At 39.8% G+C, this 27798-nt stretch overlaps 1 protein-coding gene across 1 annotated transcript in view; it reads left to right on the plus strand.

The window, feature by feature from the left end:
* Window positions 1-332: 332 nt before the first annotated feature.
* URI1 (URI1 prefoldin like chaperone) overlaps window positions 333-27798 on the plus strand; it is a 40928-nt gene continuing 13462 nt past the window's right edge. The window contains exons 1-4 of the mRNA XM_041458881.1: window positions 333-794; window positions 11784-11818; window positions 15787-15865; window positions 18173-18308. Coding sequence (XP_041314815.1) covers window positions 720-794; window positions 11784-11818; window positions 15787-15865; window positions 18173-18308 — 325 coding nt within the window. The 5' untranslated portion in view covers window positions 333-719. The remainder of the gene's footprint in view (window positions 795-11783; window positions 11819-15786; window positions 15866-18172; window positions 18309-27798) is intronic.

Raw genomic sequence — 27798 nt, forward strand, 5'->3', positions numbered from 1 at the left:
ACCGCTCCGTCTCTGCGTGGATCCGGCATTAGTGCAGGCCCACCTGAGCGCCTTGCAGCCGCGGCTCCGCTTTCTGACGCGGGGCCTTGGCGCCCGGGGCCTGCGGGGGAGGGCACGTGGCCGCGTGACGTCACGGGCGGCGGGCGAGGCGGGCCGGGACACCCGGAGACCCCCGGGCCGGGGACACAGCTCTCGGGACACAGCACCGGGAACACAGCCCCTCGGCACATAGTACCGGGGGGACAGCCCCCTGGAGACCCCCGGGCTGGGGACACAGCCCCCCAGCACATAGTACCGGGGACACAGCCCCCTGGAGACCCCCGGGCTGGGGCGCCCGCCTCTCGCGGCTCGCAGCCGGGTGCCTCCCGCGGGCCGCGGGCGCGTACCCAGAGTGCAGCAGGCGGGCGGGCGGCGGCGCGGCCGGACCCACCGCCGGCACCCACGGCCGGCTCTCCCCGGCGCAGCGGGAGCCGGGCCCAGGCGGCGGCGGCGCGGCCCAGAATGCGACACTGAGATGCTTCTTCCCCCGGCAGCGGCGGCGCCCCGGGCCCAGGCGGCGGCGGCCCCCGCGTGGATGCGGCTCTGGAGCCGGCGCTTCGCCCTGCACAAACATTTCTATAGGACTCATTCGCCTTGCTGAGGAGATCGGCCCAGACCGGCCGCTTTCCCTCCCCTCCCTTTCCCGCTCCCCCGGAGACCGCCGGCGCGGCCCGGCCCGCATGGAGGCCCCCGGCGGCGGCGCCTCGCCGCTGAGCGCCGCGCTGGTGGGGCGGCTCCGCCAGGAGCACGAGAAGGTAAAGAGGGCACCGGGGCCGGGCCGGGCCGGGGGGCGCGGGGGGCACGGGCCGGGCCCGGGGGCCCCGGGCTGGGGACACAGCCCCCGGGCCGCCGCGGGGAGCGAGGTCGGGAGGCGGCAGGAGGGAAGGCCCTGCCCGCACCCCGTGCCCCGCTGCTGCCCCAGCCTGCCGCGGTTAGCAGCGCCCATGAACGCGTGTTTGTATCCTCTACACGCCGCTCCGGGATTTTTCCGGCCTCCGGGACAGTCACGCCTTCGAATCTGCCCGGCCGTGTCTGTGACCCGCGTCATGCCGGGGGCCGGCGTGCTCCTGGGCCAGCCTGAGGAGACCGTGTGTCAAAACTTAGTTGTTCATGACTTACCTTAGGTTATATTTGATAATATTAGGTAATATTGGTTATATTTGAAATTGGTTTCAAAGAACCAGATTTTTCCGCAGGAATTATTCCCAAGAGTTCAGAGCTGGTTCCACCTGCGGCCATAGCACAAAACTCGGGATACTTTTTCGTGCAGATTACACTCGTGATCTGACTGAAGTGGGTCCTGAAAACCTGAGGAGTGCGATTTGGGGCTTGTTGATTCCAGCCTCTCAGTGAGCTCTGTGTGGGTGCAGGAGTCACTGGAAATAGCTCGTGGTCATGTGCAGGGTGTTGTTGACACAAATACAGTCTGCAGACCTTTCACTTTTTCTGCTCACGTGATTAAATTTTTTTTTAAGCAGATGGTAAGATGCATATTAAGAGTTTCTCAGTTATAATGGAAGATTTTATCTCCAGCCTGTATTTTGTCACATGCTGGTTTAGTTGAGAAAAAGTGAGTAACACCTATGGGGTATAAAAATGTGCCTTGTCTAGAATATTGTGTGCACAAATGTGTCTACTTTTGAATACCCTTTAGATCAATACTAAAAGACCTGTGTAGCCAGCTGACCATTAGTGTGGATGAACAGTGAGAGGGACTGCTGGAATCCTCTGCAACATCTGCCCTGCACGGATTGAAACCCATCATGCCAATAACTGCTGATAGGAACTCGCCTGCTTGGGCTCCTTCCGTTAATTTTCAGGGTGGTGGAATCTGGTGAAGAATAATTTCCCTGGTACATTAGTGTCAGGCCTAATGTGTAAGCACACGTCTGCCATAGCCACAGAGAATTATTCCCAGTTCATGGTAAGACCCCTCTGTAAGCAAGTTTAAGACTCTTCTTAAACAGATCTGCTCCAGTGGAAAAGAGGCCCAGGAGACCATTAATTAAGCCTCTGTTAGGCTGATGTACCAAAGTTATATTTTATCATAGGGAAACTTTACATAATTTCTGCAAATTGGCTGAAAAAAATGGAACACTTCAGCTTCAATATGAAATTATACTAAAGAACTACATATCTTGGTTACAATGGAGTGTCGTGATGAAGACATAGTAGACTTTTTCCTCTATGCAATGAATATATATAATTGGATTACAACGGTATTTTCAGTTACAAAAATATTGTATTTTAAGATGGAGGAGGTCTTTTCATTTCAGCTGCTTCTTCTCGGAGATCTGTATTTTTCCCGCAGAATCACTGAAGTTGAAGGCTCCTGTTTTGTCTCAGCACAAAGATGAAGGAGAATTAGTTACCCAGTACCTCAGTAAACTAGTAATTGTAGTGTCAGGATCATGGAAAATAGTAAAGTTACTTAGCCAGAACAATATCTCTATATACTGGCAGGCAGATACATTTCTTTTAATTACTGGGGTGTTGTGCTGTCCCAGTGACGCTTGATTAAGTACAAGGAAACCTATTTATTCGCATTAATCTGAGGGCAACCTTGAGTAAAATTGTGGAATACAGCAGTACCTATTTGCAGCATTAAAGATAATATTTGATTTGTGGTTGGTTATTTTAACACCCAGGCCATTGTGCAGCCCTGGTTCAGCTGTGGGTTTGAGCTTTTAAGTGCTAAAGAGCTGCCCTGGAGAACTTGTGAACTGAAGCTGCCTTCCTGCTTAAAAATACTGAAAGAAAAGGATGTCCATGAATTTCTGTCTTTAATCGGATGGAGGCTGCAACTTCTAGGTTTAGGACCCCTGGTGAAAAGTAATTTTAATTCGTGTTTAGGACTGCTTGCCTGTTGGACAGATTTCATCTTGTTAATTTGTGGTGATAGTAAGACCAAACTGTTAAAAGCAATTTTCACTGCTCCTACTAAAGGCACTTTGTATAAAAACATGACTTAGAATGTGTATCTTGGGGATAAATTATAGAAGAATATCTAGTAATTTTCATGATAAAGACCATCATTGGAAGCACAATGCCTGCATAAAGTTTTGAATATTTCTGTAAGAAGAGTATAATGTATGTGTCATGGATTACTTGTAAAAGCAATATATGTTAGCTGAAAATACTGCAGTAAATCTATTGCAAGTTAGTAGAGGAATTATAAAATGAATATTTAAATAGGAGCTTTCTCATGCTATAGGGCCTGCGTTTAAACATAATATTTGATATACATTTATTCCTGCAATCAAGTGGGTTGGGATTACTAACTGATGGGAAGTTGACAAGTCAGATGTGTATGATTTGGAAAGACTTGTGTAGACAGTGAATTTACAGTGGGATGATATGTTCTATAGTTCCTGAGCAATGCAATGACAATACGTGTAATGGGAGACATTACAGAGCCAATTAGACCCAAGAGACGTTTGCAGAGTGCAGACACGGGCATGGAGAATCTAAAGGATTCCAGTATTGGATGGCAATATGATTTTTTTTTTTTTTTATTGCACAGACAAACACACTTTTTTATTTTTCTTGTAGAAAAATTAGGACAAGGAAGTGACTGTCCTGTCACTCACCATGACAGCAAAGCACAATTAGATTGAGTGCAGCTCTTACTGTAACTCATTGGCCATTGTGCATTGTGACATATTCTTAATTTTTATGAATTTAAATGGTAGAGCTGTATAATATTTAATTTCCAAATGATTTTCCAGATCCTGGGTACTTAAAAGTTCCTTGACAGTTAAAAAACTTGTAGGTGGGTTATGGAGAAACAAGTCACAGAATCCTAAGCTTACACTTTTTAAAATTGTTTCCTCTTCTACACAATTTGCTTCTGGGGCTGACTGTTTCTGTTTGTCTTTTTCAAGTAATATCTGTGCTATGAAATCAGCAGCTAGGCAGTTTTAGAGCTGTTCTTGCAGTCTGAAAAGGAGCAGTGAAGAGAGTGGGGTCTTGTGCACTTGATGCTGCTGCAGGAGCCACTGGAGATCTGGAGGTGCTTGCCTGCGGACTCACAGATGAGACTCAGATGTGCTTTCCAGTGCAGTGTCTGCTATGGTTTGCACTTTTTCCAACCCATGTCCAAGTTCACAGAATCCAGAGAATGCCTGGGTATGAGCCACCAGTGCAGCAGGACTTCATTTTGCACAATAACTGTTTGAGAAAAGAGAACAGTGTCTAAAGCTTGGTTTGATGTGCTCCTTTTTAAAAGAAGCTGTGTGAAGCTTTTTTTGCCCTATTCCTTTTTAAAAGGTACCTGGACAATTACCTTTTTGGAAATTGTGGTAACATACGCTCCACCCTGTCCACTGGTTCCAGTAATGTTTTTTCAGGTGGTGCATTCAAGTAAAAGGGCTAATTCAGTCATGATCTGGAAGCTTTTTATGGAATACTTGTTGTTCTTCCAGTGTTAATTGATCATCACTTTTAGTTTTTTAGTCAATATTTGTCCATGTTCTTATTAGTATGAGTTAAATACTCACAAGTTTATATAGTGCCAAGAGCTGTGAAATAAATTAACAGATCTTCAGTAGGCTTTTTAATGGTAATTGGAGGAGACTTGACAAAAGAGTTTAAAGAGCATTGCCTTTATTCTGGAGAGGGCAAGCCTGTGTATTTTCAACCTCATTGGTAACTAAAATGTGTAGATGAGATTATATGCACAAAATTGAAGTGTTACTCAATCGTGCTGCTCTTACAGCTGTCTGCAGAGGCTGTGAGTAGATGCAGTGACCAGGGTACCATTTGGGAATGGTCTTCAGTATCTTTGCAGATCTCCATTCCACAGGTTCAGCTCGTAACCTGTCAGGTCTGTTTGAATGCTTCTTGTCTCAAGTACTTCTTTCATCCTTTGAAGTTGTGAAATAATACTTTGTTTTAGTCTGAGCCTCCAGTGTTGCAGGTGGATTTGCATCAGAGCTTTCCTCTTGATGCCCTCAAGAGCAGCAGGTATGCTAAGGCTTCATGTTTGTGTGGTTGCACTGGGACACTGCTGCACTGTGCAGATGCTGCTTTTGTAGTTCCTCTTGTCTGTTAGCATAGGCTGCAGCACAGGAGCCACAGTCTCAGACCCTTGCTCAAATGATCTTTTGAGTTGTCCAGCTGATTTAAATTTGAACAACTTTTTAATCTTTTTGTGTGTACTTCTTTCAGTTCTTCAGCAGTTTTAAGGTGGACCATTTGTGACAGTGCTTAGTGAACTGGGCTGGGATCCAGCTTAAAAACAAACTTTATTGTTGACCTTTTTGCCCCTTTTTTTTTTTTCCCTCCTTCCTGGACTATTTTTCATCTACTGTGGATCCCTAATGTGGTTACAAATGGCTGTCAGCAGATCATGTCAGCTTTGGGAGGATGAGTAGCAGGAGCCAGGGAGGGATGATGCTGAGTTTACTCAGGACTGTGGCTGAAAGCTGAACCACAGCCTGCAGCTATGTCTGTGAGGCAGGTGTCACAGCTCATGGCAATTTTAAGCCAGTTAAGCTTAGGTTTTGCTAGCAGCATAGTTTTTTGCACCATAAACTCCATCGAAGCTTGCAAAACCTGCTTGAGATGTTGGGCTGCTTAGATCATAGGAGTTCTGTGCCTGTGCTGGTCTGCTGCTCTCTGGGTACCTGGGCAGGCCTGGCTATGGTGTAGCCACACAAACGTGTTTACCTGACCTCAGCTGAAATACCAAGTTTTAAGTTCTTACCTCTGTCTCAAGATGAAGTTCCAGGACATGCACACTGGCTTGCTGCCAGTGAAGGATGAGATCTTACTCTGTGTTCCTTGCATGCCCCACTTCAGTTGGTTTGGAGTTGTGGAACTCACTCAGCAGAAGTCATCCTGTTGCCTGTGGAGTTTTTTGATGTGTAGAATTTTCGAGCTCCCCAAACTAATTTTGGTCAGAATTTAGTATTTATTTATTGATAAATAATAGTTATCTACTACTTTTTTTGCAAAACTGCAAGACCCACAGGTGTGTACACAATTAATAGAAAAATAGTAGATCTTCACTTGTTTTCTTGTAAAGAGAAGTAAAAGTCGTGGCTATATTTTTAAGTAACATTTTTTATTTCAGGAAAAAATGTTTGCCATGATTCAGATTTCTTTCTCTCTTTTCCTGCAGTATTCTTCCCAAACACATTTCTTCAAAAGGCAAAAGTTTCAACCCAAAGGGGGTTTTATGTTAATAATTTGTTGGAATGTAGCATTTTTGAATAATACGATTTAATAAATGAATATGAGAACTCAGAAGTGCTTTCTTCCTTTTGCATTAGATCATACAGTGTGCCAACAGACTGAAGAATTTTTAATAGTTTTATTTCATTTTTTGATTGAAAATGGGGCTTTAGGAAAAACAATTGTACAAATGTTAATTCTGTCTTTCTCCATCAGTGATTGCTGTGTTCTAGGCAAGTACTGTGTAGTTTCCTAGAGGAAAAAATGAAAATTCATTTTAAATGTTTATTTTTTTTTCTGTGGCTTGTTACATCCTTTTTACCAAGAGATGATTAAATATTTGACCACCCATTAGTGTTCTGTAATGTAAAGTGGTATGTGAACTGGTAATTTCATGGGTGAAATTTTAGTGTTTGGCGGTACAAGAGGGAAATCTCATGCATGAGTTGCATGGCAGAGAGGGTTTTGATACTGCAAACATTTCCAGATGGAGTCAGCTCATGTGCATGTATGAACCACAGTAAATACTTGAATGTGGAATATTTAACATTTAGAGCTATGCAGAGTTGGAGTCACCTGAAGGAGGTCAGTAATGGAAATGATGTTGGATTTATCATGAGCCTTGCAAACATGGATCTGCATTTCAGGAAACCAGCATACACTGGTGGGAGGTTCTGAACGACAGGATCTAGATTGAAACAGAGAGATTTTTACAATCCCAAATGGCAGGGACAGTCTCCTGAAGGCAAGTCATTGGGTTTAGACTTTATTAGACCCTTACTTTAATTACCACCTCATTACTTGCTTTGCTTCCACAAAAAGTATTCCATACTGTCATTTTTCCCTAAGTAACTGGAAATGTGATTGAAAGGGATGTTTAAAGTGAGACTAATTCAAGATTAAATAGTCACAAATTATATTATTGCTACATGTAAACAAATTACTTGCATATCTGATTTTATTCAGATTACTTTTCAAGTGGTAAATAATGCTTTATCACTTATATAGTGCTCTTACATCTTTAGAGTGCTTTTCTCACATTAATTAATCATCATTAAACACTCTGAGGTGGGTAGGTTAATACTATTATCCCCATTTTGCAGATGAAGAAATGTAGACTGAGAGGTTGTGATTTGCTCAAGGCCATATAGAAGAGACGGAATCAGAGCTGGGATTAAATCTGTGTCCCTAGCTTCTAATTTCAGAAGACCAGCCAGATTGTGAGTCAGAGTTTTGAAGCAAAGTGCTCAAGTGTGCATGTAGAAGCAGCAGACATTTGCTTGGCCTCTTAGGTGCTTAACTTGCAAGTTGTTTAAAGGGAAGCTTTGCTTTTGTGCCATGCTTCCCATTTCCACCTTCACACTTGCAAGTGTGGAAATGGCCTCTCATTAATTTAGGACCTCTTCCTAATCTGATGCAACATTTTTATTTGCATCGTTTTCATTGAATTTAACTTCCATCTTGGAAACTTAAAACTTTCTTCTTCTCTGGACTTGAACATAACTGCATGAGCCACATAGAGCAGGTTCAGCATTGGTGCCCCAAACTGCCTGCAGGTGATACCAGCACCAGCTCTGTTACTTAGAATTTTTCACAAGCTGAGACATAAATAAGTTTCTGACTTGGCAGCTTGTCTTACTGCTGTTCAGAAGGGATGAGAGAGAATTGCCCTCTGTGTGCTAAACCCAGCACCCTTGTAGGCAATGCCCAGCTGCTCAGTAGGAAGAAACATTCACTTGCATGCCCCCCACCTTGGAGAAGTACCTGAATAAAACAATGTAGTCTGGGAATGGAGAGGAGAAGAGACCTCTATGTGCCACACTTTGTTAATCAGAAGCACCAGAGACAATTATATTCAGCTGTTAGTAATGGAAGCACCTGCAGAAGTCACAGATCAGGAAAAATAAGATTCAGGAAGGAAGTGCCCTTGTACAGGAGGGTGAAAACCTGCTGGGGTGATGTGGGATAGGTCAGAGACCTATGGCACATACAGGTAAGGATCTGCTTTGTGCTACAGCATCCTTCTCACCTGTGATCATTGCCAGGGAAATGTTGGAAGTGACTGTAGAGCCTGGCTGCTGAGTTAGGAGCTCTGGCTTCCCTTCCCAGCCCTGAGCACAGTCAGTGGTTGTAACTCAGCCTGGAGAATCAGAGCACTGCTTTTTCAAAGTGCTGCTTGCTTGAATTCATGGAGGAGATTTTGAACTCTTTGAATGCAAGGTGATGGAGAAAGTAGCATATAAATAGATAGGGAAGGGAGAATGTGTTGCAGAGAGAAGGAGTTCTTTGTCTTTGGTCAGCTAATGAAGTCCTTGGCTGGATGATAGAAGTTGCCTGGGGGTGATTTGGAGTCATTAGCCTGCAATCTGCCCTGGGATCACACTGGTGAGGTGGAACTGGGACACCTGGGACGAGATCACAGGTCTAAAGCTGATCCTCGTGCTCTGCTTGTGACACCTACAAACGAGGGATTCCCTAAAAGCAGCAGCACAGGCATCCCTAGAAATAGCTCAGGCACGTAGCAGTGAGAGCAGAACAAGCACATAATCTGCTGGAAGGGTTTGGGTTTAATCCAGCAGGAATTTGTGCAGGTGGCCTCTCCCCTGTCCCAAGGAGGTTGTGGAGCTCACAGGTGTGGTTCTGGAGGGTCAGGGGCTGGAGAAGCACTGCATTTTAACAACTTGCTGTTGGTGAAAAGGAAGGAAACAAGATATTTGCCTATTTGTTTTCTTTTAAGACTATGGAATATGTTTTCTGACAGTGGATCCTGTTTTAATAACCAGACCCATGATTAGGTAATGTTAAGTCTGCTGCAAATGTAGTTTAATAAATATTTTAGTATGCAGATAAGCCACTGATAACCATGTGCATTCACAAACTCATACATTTTTATGCCTAAAAGGGGAGAATTCAGAGTTTGTTGATACCACTTCACTATGATGCCTTAAAAGTAAGGCATACATGGTGGCACTAGCTGTCCAGGTAAATTGAACTCAATGAATAAACAGGCAGGTCATTTATTTTATTTACCCTAAAAGGGTTTTTCATTCTTCAATTGTAACTCTGGATATAAATTATGTGTAGAAGATAGGCTAATGATTTTCCTGTGTTTGATTAAAGGCAAAGAATCAAAGATTTGTTTATATATTTATCTATTTGTTTCTTTGCTTTGATAAGACCAGTTGTTATCCAAACAGTGGGACTGACCTAATAAAGGTCATATGCATAATTGATCTCCATCTGTTTTTCAATATTTATTCTCTCTATTCTTTAATAGACTTCAGTTCCAGAAGTGCAGCCTGCAACATTTTTAAGGTGGTATATTTTAGCACTTCTGTAAAAGGTCTCATTTTATGCTGGCACTGAAATGAAAAGGTTTGTTGTTGGTTCCACCCTTTGGTATCCCTTCAAGAGAGATTATATCAAAGAAGAAGAATTAAATTAAAATTGATTGGTGTTATTGATTTTTCTCTCTCTCTTTTTTTTTTTTTTTTTTTTAAGGGCGATAAAGGGTGATGGATACAGCATATGCCCCTCTGCTGTTTTGCTGATGGACTGTTTCTTAAAAACATAAAAAGCATATGTGCCCAATTTACATATTTACTAATTAAAAAAGCTTCCTGGAAACATTAAGTAGACTATCTTCTGCAACCTTTAACATTGTGGCTAATGGATATAGCCTGAAAATTTTCATAGAAGGTCCTCTAAATAATGTAAATGATTATGAATATGTAACTAGTTAATATGCAGCTACGAAAGGATTATCATGTAGAGGTTAATGAACATGCTGCTCTTAGGGTTTGCAGGGCTTTTCTTTTTGTGCTTTCAGCTCACTTCATGCATGGAAAGTCATGTATTGGGAATGGAAAGCTTCCTGTCTTTTCCATCTTCATCTGTAATGGGGCAATTAAATTGAAACTTTCTTAAAGGATTTCATAAACATTTTTGTATGCTAAATTGTGTTGTGTACTTCACAATCACTGCCAAATGTGAAAGGATGAAGGATGTGGATAGAATAGGCTTGGACTCCTCAACTTGTTAGTGAGGGGCTCCAGCGTGCCTTAGCTTTGTTACCAGACAATTTATGTCTCCTGCAGAAACTTTACTCTTAAAATGAGCTTCATATTAATGGTATGAATTAGATTTCTGGCTTGATGTACTGTACAAGTCTGTGTATTTACTCTCAAGCTTAAAAATAGTTGCCTTGCACATTAAGGAAGATATTTTGCTAGGCATTTGATTTGTAGGAGTTTAAAGCAAATGATAAATTTAAACTTGGCTTATGTGGGATGAGCTACCTCGCTGACTTTCCTGATGGATTATGAAATAACATAACCACAAATGTAAAGCTGATCCTTTTCATTTAAGAACTTTGCTCTGTTTAAAGAATTATTAGCTCACAAAGTAGTCTCATTTTTTTACTCCTCCATGAGTAGGAAGTGCAGGGTCTGAGATCTGTTGTGCAAAAGCTGCACATATGCTAACTGAAAAAAAAAAATGTCTTTCATTCTGTTGTTTGGGAAAAAAAAAAAGAATTATCTGCTCCAGTGATTTCAGTGGTACTTGAATGTATGTTATTGTTTTCTCTGCAAATTTTCTCATTAATTGCTTTCGAATGTTAGCATTATTTTGGCTATAGGAAAAACGAAATTTGTAAAAAAAAATCTAGAAAATGCTTATATTGAGAAACTGTCTAGACATATTTAACTGCTTCATGGCTTCATTGCATTTCATATAATTGAATGAAATTGTTTTTGTTGTATTTTTGGTAACTATTATTCAGAGATCAGAATATGTTTTGAAAGACAAAATCTGCATGTAATTGTGGCAGAGAAGGTCACAGGTTTCAGCATCCTGCCTGTTTGCTATATGTAGTCGAAGGAATTGCAGTTAAAAAAGATAAAAGTATTAATTTTAACAGTGCTTTATTTTGTAAATTCTTTTGTATCTCTTGGGAAAGCCTGTGGCATAAGGAAGTAAGTGAAATACCTTTTTTGACACCCAGAAAGAAGAGAAGCCAGCAGCCCATCCTGATGTCAAATACCCATGTATTTATACAGCACAAAGTTGATTTGGGCTTTTTCAAGTTAAAGTGGCCAGTGGAGACATTTGTTGATGTACTGATAGAGGAAAAATGTTTTTGGTGCTGTGGTATTCATTTGTTTTGCTTTTTAATGACTGAGTATGGGAGTTACATTGATGTCTCGTTATAATTTATGTTGTTTTCTTATTCTGCAAACATGTAACACTGAAAATAGATCAGCAGATTGCACAGACTGCTACTTATTTCAGATCCCGTGTCACATAATAGTTATGGAGCAGGTATTGTACCAAAATAAGAAGTGAAAAGCTGTAATTTTTTTCTGTGGTTATCACTCTGCATTAGCCTTTGATAAAGTGTGCTGCTTAAGAACGACCATTCACACGCCTTTGCCCTGACAAATAAAAATGTGGATAGAGGCAGCACCAAATCTGTAAAGCTCCTGTTCTGGTTTCTGATGCATTGACATTGCAGCTGTGTGCTTAGCTTTGTTTTTTTCACAAGTAGTTATCTGTTTTGATGACAGGTGGTCACTGGCTGCCAAGAAAAAATCCAGCACTGGTAAGTAAAAAAAGTCTACATGTCTAAAATACTGATGAGTTATGTTTTAGTAAAGTATTGCTGTTTATTCTGGTGGGAGTCAAATCCTGCTAGCATGTTTTGGGGATTATAGTTAGTGATAGCTCAGAATTGTTGCAATGTACTCTCCTTAAAATATATTTATTTCTCACTGATACAATTAAATTACAAATACAGTGAGCCTCAGTGTTTATACTTCTGCCTTAAAAACCTATCTCATCTGTCATTTTTGCCCAAGTAACCTTGTTGGATGCATGCTTAATCTGCCTGAATGGTGAAAAGGTGCTCCCAGGGTAGAATTATTGTTGTTTTCTGACTATGGAGCAAGGAGGGAAATTCCACTTGCTCCCCTCTATGTGCTGAAACAATGTGGAAAGTAATGTTTCACTGATACCTCCCCCCCGCCCCAAGTAAAGTACATGCTAAAGCTTCATTTTTAATACTTAAAATAAATGGCTTGTTATATAAAAAAATTATCTCTGGGCATTTTTTTCCCTGTTGGCAATCTGTGGTTAATAGAAAACATACCTAGTAAATAATAGTTTTGTATGGCATCTGAGGAAAATGTACATTTAATGGTGAATGAAATCTTATATTATGAGTTACTGTGAGATATAACAGTTGATCTTACAGATATCAAATTACAATATATCCATGCTGTGTTTACCATGATTTTACTGAGAGAACAACAGGAGCTGTCTTGATTATTGTCTGCAGGGTTATTGCAACATCACAGCAACTGCCCCTTTAGTGGTGAGATTAAACCTTTGGTTATACACCATCAAGCATATAATATTTTAAATTTATTTTAAGAGGCTTTTTCTTCATGCCTGAAAGATCTCCAAGCAAATAATTTATATTTAGTGTGTATCAAATGTTTTTAGTTTAAATGCACATAGGCTGCAAGCACTGGATAAGAGGAAAAAAAATCAAGGCAATCTATACACATCATCATATTAAATTCTGACTATTGGCTCGCAAAAATAATCTAAAACTAATATGTTTCATTTATGCTTAAAATTCAGAGGCTGCATTAATTTTCAATAAGGGAAATATTGAAGTGCCTGTTGGTGCTGCTGTGGTGAAGGCAGGCAGAATATCTCTAGCTCATGCCCTTTCTCAGGAGCTTTGCAGTGTCTGTGCCTGCTGGCTCCCTTGTGAAATTCTGCATGTGCATTCTTCCACTCAGAGACAGGACTTTTCAGAAATAAGCTATTTGGCAGAAAGCTGCAAAATTTGAACAGATTTTTGAGCGTTTGGAAAATTGTGACAATTATTTTCCTTTTTATAATGGCTGAGGTTTGTGGAGTGGCCTGGGAGTGTTGGCTGTGGAAGGAGGAGTTGCTCCTGTGTTTGCTTTTATGTAAACTTTGGCAGTGACCCCATGAACTTGGGGGTGTTTGCCACAGAACCTCTAATGAAAAAAATATCTTACTGATTTCTTTTATATAGAAAAGCAGTTTGTATAGCATCCATACAATCTTTATTAAATTTTTTTTAAAATTTAGTACTCTTACTTAGATCATGATTGTGCAAGAGCTGAGTGCTCTTGTTTCAGCTGAATAATGTGTTCATATAAGACCTTTTAAGTAGTCAGTGACACAGAAGGATGTGAAATAGAATTGGGTGAATAACAATAGGGTCTTAAAATGCTCAGCTTCAGTATATTTCCATTAAATTATTTTCTTTTCCATTTTTCAGTGCACTTTTTGAAGTATATTTCTAAAGCCATGAATCCAATAATGGGTTGGGTATGGGATTAGTAGCTAGACATGCATTTCCCCTTCTAGGGACATGTTCAGAGCTGGTGTCCCAGTATTCCTCCTCCCTGTTCCCTTTGGTTCTTCATTGCCTGTTGTGGCAGACTGTAGCACTGGCCCACCCCAGTGCTTGTGAAAGCATCAGCTATGCGTGAAGAGAGAGCTTCCTGCCTTAAGGAATGCTGTTTGAGGCCAATTATTTAAAATGATCAGTTTAAATTTTCTTTATCTGCATGACCCCAGTTCAGGATGTGACCCCACTTTTAGAGCTTGCCATGGTGAAGGTTTGCTCAGCAAAGGGCAGCTGTCCCAGTACAAAAATGAGGATGTTTTGCTTCTAAAGTAGCACAGATACTGTGGCAAGTGATTTCTCCTGGACCCTGATCAGATTATTCACTAACACACGGCAGTCAGACCTTACTGTCTTCAGGTTAATGAAGAAATGTTGAGTGACTTTCAGCCATGAAATGATGGAAATGTTTAATCCTGCTGTGTATGGGGGATTTTCATGCTGGGCTCTTCCCATGGAGTCCTCTCCTGCATTTGAGACATGTGCCAGGCCTTGTTTTTCAGTGGCTGCTTGGAGTCCGTTTCTCAAATCCAGATCTCTCCAGGCGAAGGCTGGGTTCTGTAAATAGCATTAAGTAATTGATTGTTATTGTTGACACCAAGTTTTCATTATATTCCTTCCTCCCCCAAAACATCTCGGTACATTTTGCTAAGATTCATGAGTTTGTCCTTCTTTGAAGGAAGTGAATTATGTTTTCACTCTTATGTGGGCAATGGACAGAAGGGCTTGCCTAAAATGTCTGGGAGAAATGTGCTGTCAGAGCAAAGCAGCAGCAGGCATCTTTTGTAATTCAGTTCTGTGGAATATGGTTTTAATGTCCAAGTGGCATAAAAACCTAAATTCTTTTTCTCAGGATAAGTTCAACAACTTAAAATAGGTATAATGTAGGGTGGTTACACCTGAGTTCGACTGTGAAGCAAATGAGTCAAATATAAGAGTATGAGATAATTTTTCAAAATGAATGCTGAAAAAGATTTCACTCTGCTTATGAATCTAAGAAAATCAATGGTAATATTTTGAGAGTTGTGTTATCAACTATGACATTCATTTTTCAGCACATTTATAGATTGCTTTCCTGAATCATCCTCAGAAAACCTGTAATTTGCATCTTGGGTCAGCATTGTTCAGTGTGCTGCTCTATGCTTTCAGTTGCCTTTTATTGCAGAATTTACTACCATATATATGTTTATTGTTTTGAAGTACAAGTAAACAATATCATCAAACCTGACATTTATATGCCAGCTACTTCATGGAGGAGCTGATTTCTGATCATCTTTAGAATGGCAGGCATCTATTAAAAGACTTTTTCCAGACAAATTTAAGTATTTAAGAATGCCTTTACAAAAAAAAAGGCTTTTTTAGAGGGACTGTAGTTGCTTGTTTTGCACACAGTAAAACCCCTGCAGCCACTGAACCACTGTTTCTTGTAAAGTCCTATGAAAAGCAAGGTGTCTGCCATGGGAATGAATTCCTTGTCCCAGTTCACCAAACCATTTCTCTCCTGGGTAGCAATACGTAGCATGAGCCTTATTTACAATTTAGATAAGTATCAGAAGGGATGCTTGAAGATGTGACAGAATCCTGGTGGTTGAGCCATCTTTCAGGAGCGTTGACTCTTGATAGGAATACAAAGTTCATGGGAAAATCAGAATTAATTAAAATTTAGCTCATTTATGTCAGTTCAAACCAAGGTCAATATATGAGCTCTGTATTACAAATGAGTATTTGAAGAATTTGCCTCTTACAAAGCATAAACTGGATTTTAAGTTCTTTTTCTAAATATTGGTGGTGTTATAACTTGGGCTTGAACATGGAGTGAGATACTCCAAATTGTAGTGAGAACTGCTTCTTTGCACCATGAAAAATTCTAATTCTGAACAAGACATGCACAGTCTAAAATAATCATTTACCTATCCTAATACACATTATTAGAAAATAATCTAGCTATTATGTTTGTCATCCCATGTCTCTTAGAAATGAGTTATTAATCTGTCAGCTGTATGTGTTAGAGTAAAACAGTTCATTTTTCTGTATTTTTGGTGTGTTTTTGATTTACTAGCAGAAAACCATTAACTCTTTACTTTAGCTGTGAAATTGAACCAACTTGAATTTGTCAACAGGAAGAAGGTGGAGAGTGATTATGAGGCTCTTCAGGAGCGACTCCAGACATTGCCTGACAAGTTGTCCTACGATGTCATGGTATGTACGTGGCAGAGGTCACACAGGAAAATGGGCTAAAACTGTCAAAACCTGGGCTGCCTCCACTGGGGGTGAGGTGTTAGTCAGGTTGCCAGTACTTAGTAATGTTACCTTTATTATGATAATAGTTAAACCTTTGCTTTTGTTTCTTTCTCTTTTCTTTGAAATCCATTATAAATTACAGTGTTACTGACAACTGAAAGCTGATGACATAAATGCTTAACACAAAACCTGACATGTTTGATATGTAAATCTATTGTATAGAAAACGATAATTATGACTGAATTATGGTACTTAGTCGTTTCCTGAGAAGCAAGTGGCTGTAGTATTTCCTGATTCATGGAAATAAACCCTAGAACATTGATTTTTACATAAAAAGGTGCTGCTAACTTTTGTTCCACCGATCTTCCCATTGACATAGCAATCTTTTGTGGTGCTCTGAATCTTCCCTAACAACTGCACAACTCCCTGTGTAAAATTTGCCCTGTTGGCTTGCACTCACTAAAATTTTGAACAAATTGGCTTCTCTTTCTCTTTTTTCCTCTTCCTTTCTCAGGTTCAACTCAAGATAAATCCTTGAAGGCAGGGCAGTTGTACTGCACATAACTGAGTGGCTGATTTCAGCACTCAGTGCCTGACTGCTGCCTTCCTTGGAGCCTGGCTTAGATACAGAGTTGGGTTTTTAGTAAGACAGTGTTAGAGTACACTTCACCATGTGGGAAAAGGGGGGGTTTCCCTTTGCTGTGCTGGTGATACACCTCTGGATTTTCGGTGTAGTCCATTTCTCGTGTGTGTATGTGTGGCCATGTGATGCAAAACATAAATATTGTGTTGTTTCGAAGCATAGAAACTCTCCTATTTTTAAAGACAGCTAGTTAGTGCTTATTCTTAGTTGAAGCAACAATGTTAACTCACATCTGTTATTTTAAATGTATAGAAACAGTTCCTATCCTGTTAGCCAAATATTATCATATGCTTTTAATTTTGCTTGATTTTGCTTTCATCATTTTGGGGGAAGAGTGAACAGGCAACTCGTGCTGTCTGCTACTTTAACACCAAGTCAGGGAGGGCACACGTGTAGGAAAAGCACATTCTGCATGGTCTTAGTGTCAGGGTCCTGCCTGCTGGAGAGCTGTTTCCAGCACTGGGACCCTCCTGGATATGGAAGAGAGGGAAGATTGCTTTCCAAGGAAACAGATCCACTAGGCCAAGTGCTCTGCTTCAGCACAAACAATGAGAAAGCAAGTGGCTGTGCTGAGGAGCTGAAGAGGAAGGAGTAAAGTAGAGGGAGCTGATACAAACCATCTGAGATAGATCTCTTTTTACCCCAAAAAGAGAGAGACTTGATGTGGATGTGGACTTTATGCCACCTCCATTTTAGATCAGTTTGATTTTGGATTCTGAATTTCTTCACGATTGAAGCCCGCAGGCAGCCAGGCAGGTGGCAGTGGGCCTGGGGGTCAGAGTGCCAGGGCAGGTTCAGGGGTAGGGGTGGCCAAGGCTCCTCCTCACCCAGAGGACTTGCCCAAGTACTGCCTGTAAAATTTGGGTAGTAGAAGTTGTCTTAAGTTATAAAACCAGTGTCCTGGATGTTGCAATGTATGTTAAAACAGGGGATTCACATTTTAGAAAGCCGATGTAAAGTTCTGAAATGTGATTGTCACCTATGTACTCCTGCCTGAAGTGTCCTTCTTTTATCTGTTGTGCCTGGAGAGCAGTTAGAGAGTGAGAGTTGTTTGTGGAGCATCCCTGGGAGGTTGAGGTTTGCAGCGTGGTGAGTGACCCAGCAGAGTGAGATTAAACACGACATGTCTGTGGTCCTGCTGGGAGCCTCAGTGTTTCACACTGGAGTTTCTGGGTACTTACTATTAGCTGGACAGATTCTGAGAAGACCAGCTCATCTTTGAGTTGATCATACCTATTTAAATATTCTTAAAAATTTTAGCAAAGCTAATCTGGCTTTTATTAGGAAATGAATGTAGTCTGCATATAACTCAAATAATTTGTATTATCAAGGTTTGTATGTTCAGATGAAGTGAATTGGTTTTGCAAGTGAGCATTCAGCTGTACTATAGTTCTGTGTCACAAAACAAGTTGTCTGGTGAAATTCAAGTTTTCATAGTTTCTAAATACAGAACTAAATTCAAATGGGTCTGATAATTTGAATATTTTTGATGGGTTATTCACTAAATAGCTGCTGTAGAATTTTTATTTTTCTAAAATCTGTGTTTTGCTTTTTAAAAGAACTTAAGACGTGTATGACTGCCAGAGTTTTATTTTCATTAGTGGTGTCTATGTCTTTGACAGGTACCTTTTGGTCCTCTTGCCTTCATGCCAGGAAAGCTTGTCCGCACCAATGAGATCACTGTTCTTCTGGGGGACAACTGGTTTTCCAAATGCTCAGCAAAGCAGGCCATTGAGCTGGTTGAGCACAGAAAAAAACGTATGTATGTTTCTGAACATAATTTAGTAGTTGAAATTATCTACCTTGTATTAATATATAAAATTAGTGGTATCTACGCTGTTCTTTTTTTTCTTTTTATGAGGTCACAAACAGAAGTTCCATTCAGGTGTAATATTAGCTTAGCACCTTATCTTCCATCCTTGCTTGAGACATGATTGGATATGTCTAATTAGGAAAAGAAATCTAACTAATAACCCCCTTTCACTTTTTTTTTTTTTTATGTAAAAAATGCTGTGTTCTCTTCCAGAAAGAGAAGAAATGGACACTGCCTTGTGCTTGTGCTCTTAGTTACCTTGTTCCCTCCCTATATTTTGTTCCCTTGTCTTGTTTCTTATTTCTTTGCTGCCTTGTCCTGTGTTTTGATTGTTGTTGTTTTTTCTTTTGAGGGTTTGGGTTTTTTTGGCCATGTAGTTTTCCATTTTTTTCCCCTCTCTCTACACATACTTTGCTTCTGCTTGTTGGTTTTTATGCTTGCTGCTCAGCTGCCTTTCTGCCTCTTTTCCTTGATGTTCCTCTGGTGTGGAGTGATCTCCTGGATCTCCCCATATCCAGTGCAGTTGATCACCACCAAATTCAGTTACACAGAAACCCACCACAGGGGCAGATAGGCAGCTCCTGGGTTGGTTTCCAGCTCTTTGTAGCTGCTGTTGAGATCTTGGCTTTGAAGAGCCAGGACCAGAGCAAGAGCTGTGCATGGTGCACTTTGGAACTTCTTTATGGTAGATAGAAGGAGAACCTAAAATATTTGATGTAAATATCAAGGAAGAAAAAGCACAGCAAAATGGAAAATAAATTGGTGCCTATTAGCCTTTGTTTGCTTCAGACAAGCATTTGAGTTGATTTTTTTCATTCTGGTTTACCTGTAACCTGTCCCACTCCTCAGTGGGTGCTCACTGTAGCTTTGCCCTGTGTATATTACAACTACCACAACTGTTTTCACTGGGTTTTTGTTTGACTGCAGCTATCCATGTTGCTGCCTGCAGCAGAATACCCTAGAGGCTCCCCATCTGAATAAGCTTTTTTTTCCAATTCTCTGCAGGCAGTATTAATGTAAAAAGAGCTGAGGATTTTTTTATAAAAATTCATTTGCTATATTACTTTAAAATACTCCTTTATGAAGAACATTGCCAAAAGTATGTAATTTGTATTTTACCTATTATCTTTCTTAATCTGGTTCTCCTGACACAACTTTGCAATTTTCTTTCTTAGTGAACTGAATCTACATTATTTATTGTGACTCATGTGAGATCTCGGGTCCAGATCTTTTTCTTTGATCATCTGTTATTTTTTCAGTGCTGCAGAATACTTTTGTCACCGTTACATTCAGTGAAATCATTTGACCTTTGCATAGTAGGTGTTTGAACATTAAGTAGTCTGCTGGGAGACACACAATAAATGCTGGATTCTTTTCTTTATGATCTTTTAAATTGCATTTAAAATAGGAACTCAGAAATACTAATTTCTTTCAAAGCAAAATAGTCATTGATGCTGGATATAAACCCTCCATTCAGCTGATAGTTCACTTCAGCTGTGTGATGGCTGCCAGTGGGAGGCTCCAAAACACTGGTATTAACTAAAAACTTTTTTTTTAAGGACTGTTCTCAGTTTTAGATGGTAGAAAACATATTAGTACATATGATTCTGAAAAAAGGGTTACTTCTTTCCTAGATACACTTTTGTCCCTTAGAAAATACAACTGACTTAAACTCTTTAAACCATTTTCATGCTAAATAAATGCAACTTAGAGAATATTAGAGATTTTATTAGTTTGTTGTAAGGAAAAAGTTATGTATGTGAAAGACCTGTAGGCCATTGCTATGTAATATGAATTGGCTGCTTGTGGCACAAATTTGCAGGACTGATGTTTGGCAAGTATTAGTTTGAAGTCTCTTTGGTGTGTTTATTGCACTGCAGTTACTGTCACAGGTGTGACTGCTGCTTTCAGTGGCCTTTTGGGAGCATAGTTCACAGGGTGCTGTGCATTGGGCATTATCATCATATTGACACAATTTGGGATTTGATTTTTGTACATAATCTTTTTGTTTTGGACGTAAATTCCAAGAGTAGGTCACACACACTGGAAAAAGAGGGCAGGCTCACTGCAGGGGATTACACTGCCAGCAGTCCCCAGCGTCCTGCGTGCCAGGCAAGGTCCTAACAGGGCAGAGCTTTTTTAAGCATGTGTTTAAGGCCAGTGTGTACTTAAAGGCTTTGATATATAGGAATTGGGGGCCGAACAGAGCAGAGAGAGGCTCATGCTGAAATAAACCTGCCTATATTTGTTGATGGTTTGTTTCTTCAGTGACCTGTATTTTTTTATCCAATATTGCTTTGTTTAATTTAGATGGGTGTTTTTTTTGTAACTAGCTGGTCAGATCTGTTCAGATAACTGAAACAAACTAATTAGTACAGCCCTAGTAATTCAGTGTTTTAGCAGGAGTTAGGACTGTAAGGAAATAAATACAGGACATTTTCATTGCACGTCGTCTCTCATGTCTCGCTCTGCTGAATGGTGAGGAGTGGGAGAGCATCTGTTCAGGGTTCAGGTTGTCTAGGGGGACTGTCTGTCAGGTAGAAAGGGGTAAGAGATTCCTAGAACAGATTTAGGTGCTCTCCCTTGCTGGTTCTGGGGAGTTTTCCTTCCAGCCTTTGGCTCATGTGTGGGTCTGTGTGTTGGAGAGCTCTGGTCACCAGGGCTGTCCCTGCTGGCCTTGGAGCACCCCAGTGCCTTACAGGTAATTGAATCAAAGCTCACAGGACGTTTTCTTTACAGTTTGACTCCTCCTGTGTATGTTGGGTGCATACAGGAATGGAGGATGTGAATTTGCATGCTCAAGCAGCAGTAGTGCCAGATAAATCAAACAATATCAGTGAGGATAAAGCCATGGAAGTTAGGGTAGCAATAAGAGTGTACTATATATAAGAGCTTTAAATATTACTTAGTACTAATTAGGTCATCCTTTTTGTCTTAGTAGTTTTGTTAAATTTGCTTTTTAAAAGAGAATGAGTGAAAAAATGTTTGCTTCTGTGGAATAGAGAAATGCCCAGCCGCAGTAGATTAATTTCTTGGTTAAAATTTATTTAATTGAAAGGAATAATTGAAGGGTGACTGTACTGAATTTTAAATGCACTTTAGCTGACATAGCTGTAGAAAGTCCTATTTTGGGGATACATTTCTGTTTGCTTAGCTTTTGATTTAGATGCAAATTGTTCAGCACTGTGATTGGTTGAAATGTATTTGGTAAAATTTGGGACAGTCACTCATGTCAAATGTTACTTTTTCATCAAATATTGATCGTGTCTTCTTTAAATAATGTTCGAGTTGCAGTAGGTCTTTAATTTGCTGTGAATTTTTGTGACATTCTAGGTATTTAGTTAGTTCCAAAATAGTTAATAAATAGATTGAAGTTTATAGAATTGCCAAGTATGTTTTTAATTGTTTTAAATTCACTGCAGTTCGTTAAACCAGGTAATACAGATTAATGGGAAACACTTCACACATGTGTTTGTGTGTAAAAATGTGAAGAAATAGTGAAGTAGATTAAAGGATATGCACACCAAATTCCATTAAAATAAAAGAAATTAGCTTTTTAAGTATGTCACAGTTTAGCACAACAATAATGCAATTGTACTTTTTTTCTCCTACAATTATCTTGCTTAAGGTACTTCATAATATTTCTGTTCTCCTCAAGGCAAGACTGTATTGTTTCAGAATTCAAAGAGGGAATAAAGATTCTTTTTGTGAATATGGGATTATATCTTTTACGTGTTTGTGATGATATAAATTACATTTCTTCTCTATATCAGTAATCGCATTAATTCTTTAAGATGGGAAATTTTTCATTACAATAGTCCCTGTGGTAGTTACTATAGAAAGAAATTAAATAGATTTTTCTTGTAAATATTTGTGGATTAATTCAGTATGCTAGGTATTCCAAGTGTCTAAACATTTTAAAAGGTGGGAAATTAAAGCATGCACACAGAACTAGGAGTGGTTTTATTGTGTTAAAAATTTATCAGATAAAAAAAAAAAACCCACTTAAAGGAGAATTGTTGAACTACTTAGCAATTGTGTCTTCAGTATATGTAAGAATACCCTTGCAGTGTCATGCTGCAAATGAATTCATGAAATGAAAATACTGATTACATTAACATACAGTATTGTGATAGTCCCCAATTGTAAATTGCAGTGTGTAACCCCTAATACAAATATTTGTGTCAATCAAAATTGACCGATAGCTCAGGATACAGGGTTTAAAAGATACCATTGTTTTAATGAGATGATCCGGGTGGATGAGGACCAGTTTGAATTTGTTCCTTATCAGCATTTCCAGAAAAAAAGGTTTTGTCTCCAAAACATGTGATAGGAAGGCTTTCCATTTCCCATCTGTGAATGAGTGAGGCCTTTAGAGGTTTTAATGTTTTATCCAAGGGTAAAAATATCTTCCCTGATATTCTAAATAATGTAACACTAACTCATCTACTCACAGTTTTTGGGGTTGAGAACAAAAAGTGCAGGCAGTGCTACAAAAAGATCCAGCTTTTGCTTTTTTGTATTAAAAAAATACGTTTTTCTGCTCTTCTTCTGCACAGCAGAGAATTCTGTTCCACTGTGCTTTTAAACTTTTTTTTTACAATTTTTTGTGATTATCACTTCTTAGTTTGATAACCTCCCTCAGTTGCTTCCTTACCCTTGTTCAGTTAGGAGGTGATTGGATGCAGTGCTAAGTGCTCTAAATTTGCTCTGCAGTTCCCTGGAGGTGTTTGGCTTCTCACAGGACCACAGTCTGGGTATTTTAACCAGAACACACTGGAACAAAGTAAGGAGAATAGACTCCTTTCTGTAAGTTACATACTGTGATTCAAATAAGCCCTTACCTTTTTTATGATTCTTACTGGGCAACAGAGGAGTTGTCTGAATGCCACCCTCCTTCATTTAGGAGGAATTTAAATGTATTCAGATAATTCTAGCAATTACATAGGTGTGTGAACCTAAAAGAGAAATGCATTGCATTTACTTAGTGTTCCTAAAGCCAAATTGCCTGTACAAATTTTTACAGAAGAAAATCCAAATGACTTCGGTTTTGGTACCAAGGGAACATAGAAAACAGAATGAAGATTGTCTTTAAAGGGTGAAAAGCTGCTGCACAAAGGGTTGGATTACATTTTAAAGAACTGGTGCAGTTGCTTTTATAAGGAATGAATGTACATGTCTTGTTGCAAGCAAAAAGAGAGCTTAAATCCATATATACAAAAAGTCATCAGGATTCTCTTTTCACTCTTAAATCCATTTCTAGAAAAATGAACAGAAAAGAATAGAAGAACAGAGAAGGGTGTTTTGAAAAGCTTCTAGTAGATACTGCTTTCTTTTTTCTTACTTGTTTCAAGTAACCTGTGATAGTTTGCTGGAAAAATATTGGCTACAAAAAATTCTGTTGCTGATTAAATATATATTTATTGAAAATACATTCAGTAATCCTCAGGTGATTGATCTACTTATGCAGACCCTATAAAGTAAGAAAATAATGCACTTAAAATACTCACAATTTCCATGGTGAGAGTATGAACTACTGAGGTTCTGCCTTCAGGTTGTACCTCCTAGATCTCTCACTGGAGGAACTGAGCCACTGTCAGTAACTGAGGTAGGTAGTTGTTCCCTGCCTGTATCAACACTGTGTATAAATAACTGTGTTTAAGATGGTTATCTTCTACATGAGAAACTGTGTTAGGCATCAAGAAGATCTTTACTCTAAATCTCAGTTGCATACAGAATTCTGTGTTACACTTAATCTTAAAATTTCTGTCCTGTCACCTATCCTCAAAGGAGATATTTCCTATGTTATATCCATGAGACTCTCCTGAAGACCAGGTACATTAGGCTTCAGCTTTGTTTCAGTTTGTCCTGTTTCACAGTCTGACTTTTCAAAATAGATCAACCTGTTCTCACTATTCTTGTCTGTTCTTACTATTTAAATCCCAGTGTAACACACAGTTTCCAGAAGTAACTAAAATAATGTCTATGATTCCCCAAATCCTTATAGACAACACTCCAAGGACATTAATGTCAAACTCAGATAATTAAAATTTGTATCCAGCCAAGCTAATTAACCCATTAAAGCCAAAACGCATAGATGAGAATTTGTGTCAGTTTGGCATTAGTACGTTGTCATGTCGTGTAAAATCTGGCTTCGCTGGACTTCATTTCAACAATATGAAATGTGTTCCCCAATTATTTTTTTTCCCTCTACCAGTGTATTTGTAGCAAGCAGAGGGCTGCTTCTTAAAAATGACTAATCATGGTATAAGGAAATCCAGTCTAGCCCTTTCAGACTAATAAAGGAGATAGGAAAAAATTATCTAAATATAAAAAAAATCTTGCTGCCTGTAAATATGAGGGGCTGCTGTGCAGAGGAAATCTACTTATGATTTCTGGTTCGAATACCTTTTCCTTTTGGTGGTCCAGGAGAACAGTCCCAGGGGTTCTGGGAGACTGTGGCACTGAACTATCTTTCCAAGTGGTTTAGCTGAGACATGTAAATAGGAACTACACGGGTTCACCTGAAAGCCATGTCAGACTTTGCTCAGATTATTGGATGTGACAAAGTTGGACAACAGCCTCTGGTTCAATCCATCTTAAAAGGCTCTAAGAAGCTTAAACCACGGGGTAGTAAGAGGAGGAGACTGTGGAACCTCTCTTACTCTTACCAGTATTTTTATGGGGTCTCAATTAATAAAAACCCCTGTAGTTTGTAATGACTTGTTCCTTTCTAGTTCCTGTATGTTTCAAAATTCACTGAATTCTGTTGGAGGCTTTTGGAGTGTGCTGTGGCAAGTTCAAAACACGAGACCCTGAGCTTGCTCTGCAGTTAGGTGCGTGAGCCTTTTCCCAGGGGACCCCTTCTTTGCTGAGGGGCCTGACCAAGGGAAGGTCTCTGCTTTGGCCAGGCAGGCAGGAGCCTTGGTTTTCCTGTGTCAGGGGAGGTGTGAGCAGCCCAGCAGACTGGCTGGGGACACGGGGCCGGATCGTCACGGTAATCCCAGCTGTCCGCTGCCGCGCTGTGTGGCCTGGGGCAAATCACTTAAACTGTCTGTTTCTTCATCTGTGAAATAGGAGAGTTATACTCAACTCCCTCGCAGGGCACTGGGCAGATTAGTTAATGCTTGTACAGCATTTTAAAATAAAACACTGTGTAACTGCTCGGTGTCCTCACCTGATGGAGCAAGCCAGCGTGCACCTGTCCAGGAAGCAGCACCACAGCCTGGTGCTCCAGCAGCAGCATAACCGAGATGGCTGCTGAGCAGTATTTAGATATGCAGGCAAGGAGTGAGACACTCGTGGTAGTGAAGAAACAGCTGAGCATCACATGTACTATGTATGTAAGAGAAAAAATAGAGGAAAATTGGTCCCAAGTAGGTATATACTTATATATACTGAGAATACGTTCAAGAGCTGAAGGCATGGATGGAAGCATTTTGTAGAAAACTGTCACTACCTCTCTTTTATTTGGACTTTGGAGGGTGTGTTAACACCAAAAAAGCTATGGATGATGTTGATGTGAATTAACTGATAGTAAAAGCTACTCTGTCTGATGGAGGACAAAGGAGTCATGTAAGGGGAGCAGGACCCTGACTGCACATGGAAGGAGCTGTGTCCTCTACTGGGTCTGTGTTGGCATTGCTCCAGACATCACATACATTTTTGGTAGTAGTATTTCATCCAGTAGGCAATGCAAATCCATGCCTTTTTTCAGAGAAGAATCTTAAGCTATTTCTTAGAAACAGCCTGAGGAACGGAGAATGACTGCACATTTGACACATAGCTTGCTGTGTGGTTTAAAGGCTAATGCTTTTGAAATACCCTAAAAGTCTGAGCTTTGTCTTAGTGTTCCTTGTGGGAAAGGATGGACTTTGCTTGAGTAGCCTTTTCCAAAATGCATAAATTTCTTTCTAAACTATTTACTGCAAATAATACATTTTTTAAGCAATTGTATTTAGACAGTGTGAAATATCAACAGGGAAAAAAGCATACAATACTGAATATTATAAAACTGTGAGAGTAATCTCACACACTTGGTGGTAGTTGTGTTTTTGCCTTGACTGTTTCATGCATAATTCCCTCCTGTGTGTGTGGAGGGGAGGAGGGATAAGAACCTGTTTGTAGAAGTGAGTCAATAAGTAGGTTTAATTTTTAAGTACAAGTACAAACTCATTTTGTCTGATTAGATGCATTTTGTAATAATTTTGTGGTTATTATTATATTCTCACACATCCTTATCTGAAAGGCCTATCATTATAAGAAATGCAATCTCTGAAACATTTACAGCTGTATACATTGCCAGAAAACTGTATGGGGAGGAGTAGCTGTGTATGTACTTAAAACTTTCTAGGATTAGCCCCAAGACCAGCAAGATACTTAATTAAATACTAAAATTAACAGGCAAAAAGAGAGTTAAGAGTAAAAATATGTAGAAATACTCTGAAAATAATTTTTTAAGCTGGAATATTTTGTGGTTGTCTTCTTCTGTAGAGTGGGAAGACGGGTTGCTCTGCTCTACTTGTATACTGTGAAAATAAATAATGAGGGTGTATGAGGTATTTCATGTGCTGCAGTGCTGGTGTTCATGTGAGTATCATTAGTGGAGAGAAGCTTTGCTGAGGCAGGAGCTAGCTTAAAAAAGTTTCTTTGAGTGTGACTTTGATGACCCTGTGTTAGAGATGATCTCTTTGCCTCCTTCATACTATTGTATGAGACATCTTCTTCTGTATTGCTTTAATGATTCCAGAAAGGAATTTTAAAATAGAAAATCAGCTTACTTCTTCACAAAGGCTTTTAGCTCCTTCAGGGTATATAGGACCAGTAGGTGCAAGGTCTTAGAGATCCTCAGTTGAAACTAATTTATGTAGTAAGTCTTCCCTCCTGAAAATTTGCATTTGTATTAGTTTTGAGTTGAACAAAGAGTGCAAGTCTATTAATATTATTAGTATAAGGCTTTAATTGTGCCCTCTTTCCCCCAATTCTTAAGTCTTAGCAAAGCTGTGTTTCCTTTTCAGGCGGTTATGACCTTCTTTTTTTGCAAATTAGTTTGTTTTTTATGATAACTTTAAGGTAAAAGTGAAACTTAAGTTTTTAATATTTTATAAATTGCTGTTGAAAGGGTTCATTATTTAATTGGCACAAGGGGATATAGAAAGCAATATCTCAAATGAACTAATGTCTGAGAACTGGGTAGTTGTTAAAGTAGGTTTGCAAAATTGCAGTGAAGCGTAGTTGCCCAGACAGAAGAGCTGTCTGCCTTCTGCTGGGTGTTGAAAGTACAGTTATTAGGGCATGAGCATATTTCACTTGTCCATCAGAACAGAAATGTTTGAACACAGTAACAGGAATGAAGTTTCAAAGGATTTTTAACAGTAGGTTTCAAATACCGGTCTTAATTTTGTCACGCTGAAACAGACTCTCCACCTGGTTGTT

This window comes from Pyrgilauda ruficollis, unplaced genomic scaffold (genome assembly GCF_017590135.1).
Source record: "Pyrgilauda ruficollis isolate IOZ18807 unplaced genomic scaffold, ASM1759013v1 scaffold13, whole genome shotgun sequence".
NCBI classification, from domain to species: Eukaryota; Metazoa; Chordata; class Aves; order Passeriformes; family Passeridae; genus Pyrgilauda; species Pyrgilauda ruficollis.